The sequence below is a fragment of the Lasioglossum baleicum genome, chromosome 12, assembly GCF_051020765.1.
Source record: "Lasioglossum baleicum chromosome 12, iyLasBale1, whole genome shotgun sequence".
NCBI lineage: Eukaryota > Metazoa > Arthropoda > Insecta > Hymenoptera > Halictidae > Lasioglossum > Lasioglossum baleicum.
In genome coordinates, this window is record NC_134940.1 from 8475020 (window position 1) to 8488208 (window position 13189).

At 32.9% G+C, this 13189-nt stretch overlaps 2 protein-coding genes across 13 annotated transcripts; one reads left to right on the plus strand and one right to left on the minus strand.

The window, feature by feature from the left end:
* Nucleotides 1-74: 74 nt before the first annotated feature.
* Nucleotides 75-9787, plus strand: LOC143214296 (uncharacterized). Of its 7 annotated transcripts, none has more exons than XM_076435147.1 (9): nucleotides 75-234; nucleotides 511-591; nucleotides 1402-1425; nucleotides 1882-2224; nucleotides 2511-2840; nucleotides 2947-3166; nucleotides 4013-4147; nucleotides 4436-4492; nucleotides 9390-9787. In XM_076435147.1, the coding sequence occupies exons 2-9, from the start codon at nucleotides 577-579 to the stop codon at nucleotides 9403-9405; spliced, it is 1140 nt and encodes a 379-aa protein (XP_076291262.1). In that variant the 5' UTR covers nucleotides 75-234; nucleotides 511-576; the 3' UTR covers nucleotides 9406-9787. The 7 variants fall into 7 exon arrangements, with proteins under 7 accessions (XP_076291262.1, XP_076291259.1, XP_076291260.1 ...); XM_076435144.1 differs by lacking the exon at nucleotides 9390-9787 and adding an exon at nucleotides 6893-7742; XM_076435145.1 differs by lacking the exon at nucleotides 9390-9787 and adding an exon at nucleotides 6893-7742 and having other exon boundaries at nucleotides 2511-2828.
* A 329-nt stretch (nucleotides 9788-10116) lies between these two features.
* Nst (phosphoglucomutase 3-like protein nst) lies at nucleotides 10117-13138 on the minus strand. Of its 6 annotated transcripts, none has more exons than XM_076435133.1 (7): nucleotides 12998-13138; nucleotides 12360-12546; nucleotides 11556-12273; nucleotides 11204-11485; nucleotides 10885-11042; nucleotides 10505-10813; nucleotides 10117-10419 (listed from the first exon to the last, which is right to left on the minus strand). In XM_076435133.1, exons 2-7 carry the CDS (start codon nucleotides 12452-12454, stop codon nucleotides 10281-10283), a joined length of 1701 nt encoding a protein of 566 aa, XP_076291248.1. In that variant the 5' UTR covers nucleotides 12455-12546; nucleotides 12998-13138; the 3' UTR covers nucleotides 10117-10280. The 6 variants fall into 6 exon arrangements, with proteins under 6 accessions (XP_076291248.1, XP_076291249.1, XP_076291246.1 ...); XM_076435134.1 differs by lacking the exon at nucleotides 12998-13138 and adding an exon at nucleotides 12899-12983; XM_076435131.1 differs by lacking the exon at nucleotides 12998-13138 and adding an exon at nucleotides 12813-12972.
* Nucleotides 13139-13189: the final 51 nt, after the last annotated feature.

Below are 13189 nucleotides of genomic sequence, written 5' to 3' on the forward strand. Positions count from 1 at the left end.
ACAGAAACATAAATGTGTATTATGAAAACATGCCTTGTTATAGAAAATGTCTAGTGACTTTTTCGTTGCTGCGTGAAAAGTGGTAGCACGTAGCACAAACCTTATCGTTTTCCGTCAAAAGTGTTCAAGGTGGAAGTCGTTGACGCCATTTCGTACCTCGTTTCGCTGTTAGCGTCACGAAAGTTTCTTCTCTTTTTACTTTAATTTCATTTCGCCAAAACGTCGCAACAACATGTAAGTATCACTATAATTTCTTAATAAAATAATCGTTGGTAAATAAAGATCACATAGAATGTTAGAGTTTGAATTACGAAGAGACTCGCGTACCGTCACTTACTAGGGCACGCCAAGGGCCGGTTGTTTTTAGACATCTTTTGCGTTGTATACTTCGTTTGATAGTACAATTTTCTCGAAATTCAGTTCTCCATACATTCTGTACATCTCGCGATACTAATAATTATAAATTATATGTACGCGGACAATACAAAATTGTTTTTTTTTTACTTTAAGTGATCGAAAATCTGAAAACTTTCGTGGCCTTGAAAAATATATAAGCGTCTTTGCGTTTCCCGGAATATGGACACCGAACAGGTTTTTAAACAATTTTTTCTACTAATTTATTTTCGATATAAGGTCCCCAACTTTTTAGCATTATCTTTAAAGAATATTAACTTTGACAAATTTTCTCTTAAGTAAATTTTTACATAGATAAATTATTTGTTCATTCTGTAAGCCACTTGGTCTTACAGTGAAAATTAAAATTAGCAATTGTATGAACCATACTTGTTATTAATATTCTTGAAATGCTATAGTTTCTCCATTTCAGGAAGTTTCAAGGAAATGCATATTATACTTACATGTAACCATTTCTCCCATAGGTATTCATTTTTAATAAGTATTCAAGGAGATTCTGTAACTATTTGAAATACTATTTTATATTTCTACTATACATCTAAACAACTTTTTCCCTCTTTGATATTTGAGAATAATATAAAAATGAGCATTGAATAAATAAATTTTTATTTGAGTTCATTTGTGCTCAAATTATATCAAATTTTCAATTTAGTAAAAAACTACATTTTGTATTATTTCTTCTTTATCACTTTGGTCTTATATCAAATGTTTATAGTCATATATATATAAAAATATGCTACAAATACAAATATTTTAAAAATATATATATATATATATCAATTATTCTTCTATATTTACCATTTGGCTTTCTGAATTGAAAAAAATTAAGAATTAGACAAGAACATTTATATCATATTTTTGGAGATATTAGGCTATAATACATTTAGTGTTAAATCTGAATTAGATGTTAATATAGTATTAAAGTTATTTAATAAAGTAGTAAAGATAAATATAAAATAATGATTATAACATTTTTTCTATTTTCAGAAAATGGTTTCATCTAATCAACCGGTAAGAACAATGCTAATAGTAAATTGTATTCCTTATCTTGTATCAGTTAATAATTTAATTATTTCTACATTGTATATAATGTTTTCTGTATTTTAACAAAAATATAAACATTATAGGTATGTAATTTATAATTCTTAAGTTTATTTATATACTTTAGTAAACTAAAATAATTTCGAAATTAACAAAGCTCGCTAACATTACATTATCATTGTTGTATGATTTTTGTAATTCTATGGTATGATTTGAGCAAGATTGAAATCTCAAACAGACACCATACTTTTGACCGACAAAAATATGGTCGATTTTAGGGATACAGAACATTTATCAAAATATTTTTTTTTGTAAATAGTGTCGTTTATAAGTACATGTATTATAGTTATATATATGTGTATATTTATATATGTATATATAAATATAATCAAGAATTATGACTAACTACACATTTAAATTTTCCAGAGGAAAACAAAAATATTTGTGGGTCGGTTACCAGAGAATTGTCGCAACGATGAGTTGCGACAATTATTTTTACGTTTTGGCGAAGTAACGGAATGCGATGTCATGAATCGGTATGGGTTTGTCCACATGGCCCGAGAGGAAGATGCAGCGGCTGCGATCAAAGCTCTTCACAATTCCAACTTCAAAGGGGCGACAATCAATGTGGAACAGTCAACTGGCAAATCACGAGGCGCAGGAGGAGGACGCAGGGATGGAGACAGAAGAGGTGGACCAATGAGAGGTGGTAGAGGAGGACGAGACGGTGGTAGAGACGCTCGTCCTGGACCCTACAATGATAGAAGAGGTCAGTATACATGCTTTGATAAATTTTATTTCAATGAAACTACTTTCTCATTGATCTATAATTTTTATCAAACTTATTCAAATATTCCATGCTTTATCTTACGCTAATGTATAAATTTACATAACCGTATAAGTTTTAGTATAAAAAATCTGAATAATTAAATAATGCATTGGTGTAATGATATAAAGCAATTGAGTTACAATGAGAAAGTGGTGATATTTAATATATAATATATGTTTTTAATGCAGACTAAAAAATCAACTGGATATCTCGGCATGCTTTACAGTTCTTCCGATCCAACTCGTTGGTTACGATGGATCTGCTGCAGGTGGCGTCGCAACGGGGTACACCGATTACAATCGTGGCGCTGGAGACTTTAGTGGACGTGGAGCAGACTTTGGAACTGGCTACACCGATCGTGGAGCGTATGGACAAAACGTGGGAAGCGCGGCAATGGGTTACACTTCAACAGCACCAGGAATGGGAGGAGGATATGGACCAGCGACTGGCGCCGTCGGAGGATATGGACCTACTGCTACTGCTGATTATGGCCGAACCGCGGACTATACCCGCGCTGCAGAGTTTGGAGCTAGAACAGATTATGGTAATCCTTGTGGTAAGTGTTTGTGAAACAAACCCTTGTCATATTTTTTAAAGAAAATCTACAAAAGTATCGTTCTTCTATAAAGAATTTTCTAATACAAAGAATTTTTCATTTACAGTAGTTGGAGGTGGAATGACTGGAGATTTTAATCGTGGTGCACCTGGTCCTATGGATTACGGACGCACTGATAATTTCGGTGCAAATCGCACAGTTGATTACACAGCTAGAAATGATTATGACCGAACTGCAACTGGTCCTATGAGAAACGGTGGTGGTGCCGTTGCCACTACTGGTTATGGGACAGGGTACTCAGATGTAGGATATGATGAAAGCCACTGGTAAAGTACATTATTTGCTTTTTCAGCTTTAGATTTAATTCAATAATTTCGCATTAGATCAACTTTTATTAATATATGTATCTCAATAGATCATAAATAGAGATGTGCGAGAACCCGTTCCGATCCCGAATAAAATTCTCGACCAATGCCGACCATAGGGTATCCGATACTTTCGGGTTCTCGCACACCTAACTTATGTAGCTAAAGTTTCGATTAGCATGGATTATAAAATGCGAGATACGTATTACATCTTTTTCACAAATCAAGTTCTTGAAAACATTTCTTTAATACGTTCAGAACACTTCTGTTCTTCAATCTTGCTTGAATAGAGTTTCGAGATAAGCAAAGGCGTAAACAAAATTCCAAGAATCGGTAAGGATTGATGTCACGGCGTTTATTTCAGTGTCTTAAAGTCTTAAGCTCTCGAGTTCGGTCTTAACATACAGCTTCTTCGCGCTTGACATTGTTACGACCGTTTAAAATTTCGTTGTTTCATTGGTCTGAACGCGTTAAAAATGGTGCTGCAAATATTTTAGTTTTTTAAAATCTGAGGACAATTATGAATTGAAACTTCATTTTTATTCTAACCTGTGATGCTTCTACTAATGTAATTAGTCCAAGACCGATGCGTCTTAGATTGAATGCTTGAGCAACAAATTTTGGTGCATTATCCACACACAGGATAGAGTGAAAATAAGTTAACATATTCCAATTGTGTATGACAGGGGTTATCCGGGCGGGCCTGGGGATATGATGGGTGGGCCCCGGGGGGGTAAGTCAGGCAGCTTCGATAGCCTATGACAGGACGGATGGTCCCCCTGTTAATGATATGCCTCCGTTTAACAGGCCAATGAGTACTGGACCTAGCTACAGCACTGGGGCACCTAGTTACAGCACTGGTCCTGGACCACAAGCAGATATGTTTAGTAGAAGACCCGGCAGTGCCGTCCCCAGTGGTGCATATCCGCCTGTTGGTGGAGGGTAAGTTTTCAATCTATATTTATTTATTTAACAGTGCTGCTACTAAGTCTTTATCGCTTTCGGTGGATCACAAACTTTTCTTTTACCTTGTACATATCAGCATAAAATATTGTTAACTTACTATTTTGGAGAATATTATACAATCTTTCGTAGCAAGTTCTTATCGAACAAAGTCTGTAGAATTTTCTACATATACAGTTTACGAAATTAACACTTAGAATATTGTTCTGTGTATCTATTTATTTTGATTGTTATTTGTTAAATAAAATGGGATACTCTTATTTATAGTTATACCGAAGGATATGACAGACCAGATGCTTATGGTCCCCCGCGTGGTGGTGGACGGTAAGTGTTATTCTCTCTTGCTTATTTTTAAATATATTACACTTCACACCACTGCGTTTTCCAAAGTGATGTCACAGCGTTGAAGAGCGACAATTAATTTCTGCGAATGATCGTTCGTTTATTATGCGACCACGCTCTTTTTGCGCAACGTATTTTGTTCGGTATAACACTGATCTATCTCAGTGTGCTCACGTTTCATGCGGATCGATATAGGCTAAACATTTTCTGTAAAAGTATAAGGTGTGACACTTAGCGCGATGGTGGGTATGTCCTTTGATTATAGAAAAGCGTATTCTTGTGTATGCAACGACACACAATTGATTTATTAATGTCGAACAAAAAAAATCAAAGTAACCGTCCTGCAATTTCTCTAATATTGAGTGTAAAAGAGAACAGAGGTAGTTAGTAAATTTATTATTTAAACATTTTCTACTTGCATTTTTTGACATACTTGGAGATTGTTACATATGATATATGTATATATATGTTTAATTATCAAATTAACGACAACTGATATTGTAGTTGGAGTGGACAGTCGTTAAGACTGACGAATCAGTGGAACATATTGCATACATTTAGATATATGTTTATCAAAAATTAGTATTTAAAACGTTTTCTCTAAAAAGTTAGCTAAAATGACAATTTCATGTAAGTATGTCAAAAAATAATGCTAGATGTATGAACACAGAAAAAATCATGTTTGAAATTTCAGTGTTTTGGAAAACGGCAATAAGAATATCTCAATTTTTTAAATATCTTTTATACATTCGACGTATTATTAGATAAACTATTTTCAGAGTCAGCAGCAAAGTATTTTATTCTCTTTCTTTTCGAAGAAAATTCTTAGACATTTCTGATTCTGCTAACGCCACTTTTAAATTTTAACAAAAGACTATTCTGAATATAAGCGGTATTCAAAGGTATTTGTACGCCCATTATTCCTGGGATCATGTGTAATCCCTTATGGAAATGAGCAAGTGGTGATAAACATAAATTGTAAGCTTTCAATGACTCTTATTTCATTCGTTACAAATAAAATAATTTCGAAATTAACAAAGCTCGTTAACATTACATTATCATTGTTGTATGATTTTTGTAATTCTATGGTATGATTCGAGCAAGATTAAAATCTCAAACAGACACCATACTTTTGACCGACAAAAATATGGTCGATTTTAGGGATACAGACCATTTATCAAAATATTTTTTTTGTATTTGATTCATTTCTGATTCTGCTAACGCCACTTTTAAATTTTAACAAAAGACGATTCTGAATATAAGCAGTATTCAAAGGTATTTGTACGTCCATTATTCCTGGGATCATGTGTAATCCCTTAGGGAAATGAGCAATTGGTGATATACATAAATTGTGAGTTTTGAATGACTCTTATTTCATTCGTTATAAATTAAGTTGTAATAATGAGATAATCATGGAAGTATTTATACTTTCGAAGGGAACAACATTAATTAGTTACTACCTCTCTTCTTTTATGTACTCTGCGGTAAAAGTCCGCGAATTGAGCGTCGACGTGATCGAAGTTAGTTGCGTTTTATCGTAAACGGAGCATAATGCGTTACAACACACACTGCGACTCTGAGCAGCATATATGTTTTCAAGATGCGTGCGGTCGATGAATTTTTATTTCACTTGAAACACACTCACGGTAGAAAAAACGTGTATTCTGTTTCAAGATCTATATGCCTACAGCTGGGCTCGGGTTGCTAACGATTGCGTTGCGATATCCGTATTGCGCCCGTTTCAAACAATCTATGGAGAAGAACATTTTCAACATTTATAGTGAAATTTTTCTTTGCTATGTTTGAGAACGCGAGTCGTGAATAGAAAATACATTAACAACCGCTAAAATCGTCTTTTATACGCTCTTGCGACAATGGCGAAAGATGCCTGGATGCAGCGATAAAATGACTTTCAACGTGTGACAACTTATCAGATCTGGCACAATCAGTATCAATCATTTTAAGAGATTGATAGTCCCGAAAGAGACATTCTCAATAGAGAATGGTTAAAAAGGATACAGTATTTTTATCTTTTTATTCCAGCATACTGCATGGATATTTGTGATACAGTACTTACTCGAATAGTACTCGTTTAACGAGGATTATCAGAATAGGTACTTGTAATGGTATAATGCTTTACCCAGATCTGGAAGTTGTATCATTTGGAAAATGTGTGTTCCGTGCGTTGCGACAGAGACAATAAAAAGGCATCAGGTTTTCTTAATGTCTTCGGCGACAGGATTAAATCATCGACGAAATAAAGAATTTCTGGTTTAATTCGTGCATATCAGTGTTACATCTTATACTTTCCAGCCTATTGCGCCGCTTGCGGCGATCAAAAAGGAATTAATTGTGCGATTTTTCATTTTTTTGACCTTTTAGCTTCCCAGGTCCGGCAGACGCGATGCCACCGAGGTACTAAAAGCGTACTAAAGCAAATACTAAAGCGCATGCGAAAGGCTCCCTTAAAAAAATGCCTGTTTAGTGGTGGTCGTTCGCTTACGGAATCGAATACCTAGGAACTGCCCTGCGTCCGACATACAGAGTCCATACCATTACATACGATACTATGTATAATGATAGATACACGATAGATCTAACGTTTAAACGCTAACTTAAGGTACGGTAAGAATGAGAAGTATCAATGAGTAACATAATCAATAATTGAAAACGCAAGCAAAGATTCTTCAACAAACAAGATTACCGTAAAACGAAAAATTGAGATAAAGAATTGTAACATGGTATCATACAAGGAATTTTCTGTGTCGTTCATTTTTTCCAGCAAACATATTACATATAATGGGTATTCTTTTTGTGCGATTTGTATTCGTAGTTCCTTCCTTTGATATTTCCTATATTTTGTTTTCACTTTCTCTATCTCATCTCTCTTTCTTTTTCTTTCTCTCTTGTAGTAGTAAACCCAACATGGTGTGGGTTGAATTATTATCAATTTTTATCTATCTTAAGTCACACAATAATTACACACATTCTAGGATAGATGATTTTTTTCGTTATTAAGTTAATTATTATTTAGATCAACAACAATGGTGACTTAGGCTATTAAGCAAAGACAAACAAAAACAATATGCTGTATAATCTTTTTTTACACGTAAGAACTTGGATAATGTTTTAAATGTTCATTAATAAAGCAACAAAACGTGTTTGCTGAAGTTATCAATGTACCTTGACGGAATGAGAAATAAAACTAAAACGAATACGTCTTTAACTCCTCTTTCGGCTACATACTTTGAAAGTTTATATCAAACACCTTATTTGCGATTTCTTAGCATAGTACTTTTATAAATCCAATCTATGAAATTGATTGCATTGATCGCACCATGATTTGTGCTTTCTAAAGCAAGATATGCTGTTATTCAATTTTTCTCTTCGTTGAAACACGCGATGCTGATTTAGTTACTACACAGAAGGGGATCATCGAAGTCGTTTAAACGCAAGATCAGGTGAAATGTGATTTATTAGACTCGAGATTTGCTGTCTTCCAGCGAACTAACTAAAAATAATCAGCGTGCGTGCAAATGTGGTACACATAATCATTATTTTAAAGACGTTTTACATTACAGAACTACTTTGTTTTATATTTAAATTATAAGAACCGACTTAGTTCTATACCGTAACTAATACTTGCATTAACGCAAGAGAACCGACAATACATGTATATATATAAAAACCAGTTTGAATAGTTAATATCACAGAATAATTGAGATAGATTGTGTTTGAACGAAACAAAGGCATGCTGAAATGTAGAACGTTGATTGAAGTTTGATGGAATCTACATGTGTTATACTCAGACAGCGTAATCTTGAATTGTGCGACGAACCCGCGTAAGCGCACCGCACTTCGAATCCTGGTGGCATATCAACGTCAGATTATTGAAGAAACTTATGCGTGTGGCCCGTAGACGCGACACTCTGGTGAATAGTGCAAGCTTCGATATGCGGATTACGTGCTACAAATTGCGTTTGCGCTCAAAGCTGGCGGTGCTTTGAATTTAAACAGAAGGTATGTTCAACGCGTGCGCCCTTTACTCTTTGCCCGTTTAAGCAACAAAATATATATACAAACATATATATACACACACACATATATATATAAATAAATAAACTGAAGAAACAAATAGACACAATAGTGTCTAGATATCAGTCGTATATTGCGGACACTAGAATTCACGGTACAAAACTGCCGGAAATGTTATAATCGTCGATTGTGAAAATACCGTTGCGATGATGCTGCGATAGCGATTGCTTTTAGCATTTAATACGCGTTAGTTTTAATTCCATCTCTTGACAGATTAGATCAGTATTCTTTCAAGTTCAATCGAATCTTCTTCGGGTAATGCTAGATCGGAATTTTTTTAATTTTCATCCCAGAATTTACATGTTTACGTGGTTAATTCGTAATTTACTGAGCTATATATATATATATATATATATATCCAGATTTTTTTGATACACAGTGAGATAATATTGTAGCACGCGAGTACTGCAATACTACATGTTGCTATAATATTGTTTTACAATTTGAACATCATACATGAACCTATTCGTATCGTCAATAAAGTATTTTACTTGTTGCTATTACTTCTATTCCATTATATATATTGATAGAGAAACACATTCTAAACTACTTTCTGGCGCCAACAATATTAAGTAGATATTTAGTAATCCGAATTTTTGAAAATATTACAATTTTTAACAAGTAACAAGATGGAATTAGAACAAATTATATTTCTGCGAGTACATTTTTCACATGAATTAGTAATATATTGAGTTACCAAATTTCACTTGATTTAAGATTTTATCACAATTTGTATACTCATGTTTGAAACCCTATGCAGCAAATAATATAATTTTTTTAATAGATTACAAGCGGGATGAGGATACAACTGGACTATGAGATGAACTCAAACTGGAAGTATCAGTCCTATTATACCTTCCTGTACTCAGGTTGGTGGACTTAGCCTGTGAAGGAAGGCAAGAGAAGAAGAAGAATCGAAGGAAGAAAGAGGGATTATGCTTGTAGCCATTAAAGTGTAAGAAATTCTACTGTTTTTTATTCTAACATTATTACAAAAACATTTTTCATTTCATATTACATTAAGCTTCGTTAATAATATTCTATCATCTCGATATAAGAAATCGATTCTTAATTCTTAATTTGCGGAAATGTTACAAACCCTTCTACCGAGTAAAAATATGTGGAGATTCATCGAAAAATTGTAACATTTTCGTACCGAAATAAACATGTATCCAATTTTAATTCTTCATGGATTATAATAAATTAATTCCTCAATTATGTCTTATTACAATATAATGGAAACCACGTTCCCTAAAAAGTATTAGTTTTACAATAAACTGAACTATAACTGTAATATGTAATTAAAATATGTACATGTCATTAAAATTTTATATTTTTGCAATCGTAAAATGTGTTTCTGTAAAATTCAACCTTATGAAAACAATGATGTTAGTACATTATATTTTCAAAGTGTCGGTACTTTCTTTACATAAATCAATTCCTTGAATCAGTCCCACTTTAAAATAACGCAAGGTAAGGTGATTGAAAATTCATGTTTCTGTAGAAGTATATAATTTTTCTTAAAAGCTTTATTTGTTTTAATATTAAGATATAAAAATAAATTGTTATTCATATATATAAATCTAGAATTTTAATTGCACAAAATACAGTTTTCATATTCGAAGGTACTTATGATTTAATAGAAATTTAGGGAACATTTACAGGAATGTTTGTGTTACGAAAGCTGAGGTTCAGGTCCAACACCGCCTGCACGTCTGTAGACCAACAATGCTACAGTTGTAATTAATTTGTTAAGATCACTTGAATCTTCACATTCTGCATACACTCTTACAACATCTTCAGTTCCTGATGGTCTGAAGATTATAAAATATTGATTAACAAATTATTTCAATCCTGATTGTACATGTGTTCAGTGTATTTATAGACATTTTATTGTACCTGACGAAGGATCGACCTTTCCTATATTGCGAAACCACTTGATCAATTTCATTCTGCAATCCTTCAGGTGTTACGCATCGCCTTTCAGCATCAGTTGTAGTTATAACACTCTTGTCATTAACTTTGACCAATAATTGTTTATTTGGTAAATCTTTGTAGCTTTTTTCCCAATCTATTATACTCCAACCGTTCGCATGCAAAATCGTTTCTACTAATAACATATCACTGAAGGCGTCACCGACTGATTGATTTATTACATCAATTATATTTAATAACGTAGAAGCGGCTGCTTTTTGTGAAGCGGTTAAGCTAATAAAGAAATTATGACATGTTAATATATAATAAGGGATAATAAATATTATTACTAGTGTATAACTTACTTTGAGTTTGTACTAGCATTTTTAAGTGTTTCAATGACAATGTCCTTGAATAGAACAGTTCCGTGTCCATTTGCTTCAAAGTATATACCTATATCAAATTTTAATGCTTCACTGTGTAGATGTTTTACACCAGTTAATGTGCATGCAACTGGAATTTGCTAGAAATAGTAGAATTAGTAGAATCAGTCAAAATCCATTGTAAGTAGAGGTGTGCGAGAACCCGAAAATTCGGGTCGATCCGATACTTCCCGATAATCGAGTACCCGCCATTTTCGGGTCTCGCACACCACTAGTAATGATACTAATCATTTTATCATACCAGTATATTTGAAATATAATTAGTAGAAGCACCATTAGCATACGCTGTCTGTACCAATCCAAGTTGGAATGATAAACCACATTCTTTTAAGAGTTCTTTGAAATATCCAACAATAAGTGTTGCTATTCTATCACCATCGAGAAGATGGAATTTCTTGTCTTGATCTAGGTAAAAATATACTACTCTATCTGCATCACCATCTATAGACACACATCTAACATTGGGTTCGAGAGTAAAATTTGCAGGTGGTACATGCTTCACTTTAACATAATCAGCTCCACACTGTAAGAGATTCATTGCTTATTAACATATGTTCTGATTATCTTAAATAAGTAACAATAAATTATTATACCATGTGATTCAATTCCCCATTACCATCATTATATATGTTAATTGTTAGCGATGTTCCTAAGAACTCCTGAAACTTTTTCGCAGCGATAGCACCAACGCCATTAGCAGCATCTAACGAAAGTTCTGCTACATAGTGATTATTGTTCATCTTATTTTGTCTAATATACTTAAATGATTTAGATAATTTTTCGTAATATCCATTCAATGTAGAATTGCCATATTCGTCATTAGTATTTGTACAAACAACTAGATAATGTAATTGAGGAGTGGTAACTACTCCCAAGTCTTTTACTGTTCCGTTTAAGGCTTGAATTCCTGCAACAGCAGCTTCAAATAATGATGGACTACTTTTCCTGGTGTCTCTACCAATTATTACTGTTCCTGTTGCAGACATATTAATATTTTGCTCTCTTATAATTTGTTCTATGTTAGAAACCAACTTTGAGTCTTCCACATTAGCTAAACGCGTAGCAATAGATTCCCAAGACGTTTCCAACATTTCACCAGCTGGATCTACGAGTTTCACACCATTATCTCGTTCAATGTTATGGCTCGCAGTAATCATTAAACCAATTGTAGCTATTACAAATGAAAATTTGAAATTAATTATTATAAAATATGTGAACAAGAAAAGTTTTTTATATTTACCATTCTTCACTCTGGATCTTAAAACTGTTAACATTCCCATTCTATACAGAACATGTATAAGATCATCGGCACTAGAATAAAATATTAACACATCCATTAAAGAAATTGAATTAATTATTTCTCAAATAATGTTATATATTTTTCCATTTATACTTACGTTGTTCGAAAACCGGCTGTACCATATTGTATATAACCGCTATAGGTTTTATTATATTTTTCATTCACTATGGAGTCCAATTGTAAACTCTCCATTTTATATTATTTCTTGTTATTAAAATATGAGTGAAAACTTTGACATGTATATAAATACCACCTGTTACATCCGTAGTTTGGACCAGTTTGGACTAAAATACGTGTGCATCGGAAAGTGAAAGTTATTTAGATGATGTTTTAAAAAATGAACAAAAAAATCGCAACAGTCGAATACCAAAATTTGGTTCAGTTTGAAATTTATACAAAACTACACGTTAAAACTTAAATTTGATCAATCAATTAAATGTATTTACTGTATCTGTTAAGATAAATAGAATTATTGAAATGTGAGAGATAATTTAACCTTATTTCTTATTTCGTGATCTTTTATAATTTATAAGTTGTTGAAGAAAATTACCCTGGCTTTAGTAACTGCATGCTAAATATATATATAAATATACATATTATTTAGTATAACATGCTTTTTCAAAATGTAGCACATACGTTGAAGTTGAATATATTCCGACTGTTCTGTACTTGACGCTTGCGAGCCTAATAATACACAAATCCAGGTAGAGATATATAAAACATATATTTACTTACGTGCGATATTGCGAAATCCGATGCACACATTTGATAAAATAGAGTAAACATTGTTGACACTACGATAAGTCTATAAAAGTAGATTTATTTATTGTTTGCATCGTATATTTTATATGGACTGCGGATTTTTATGCATTTATGGCTTATAAAAATGTTCAAAAAATGCTGGAGTATAAAATTCAGTACGATTTT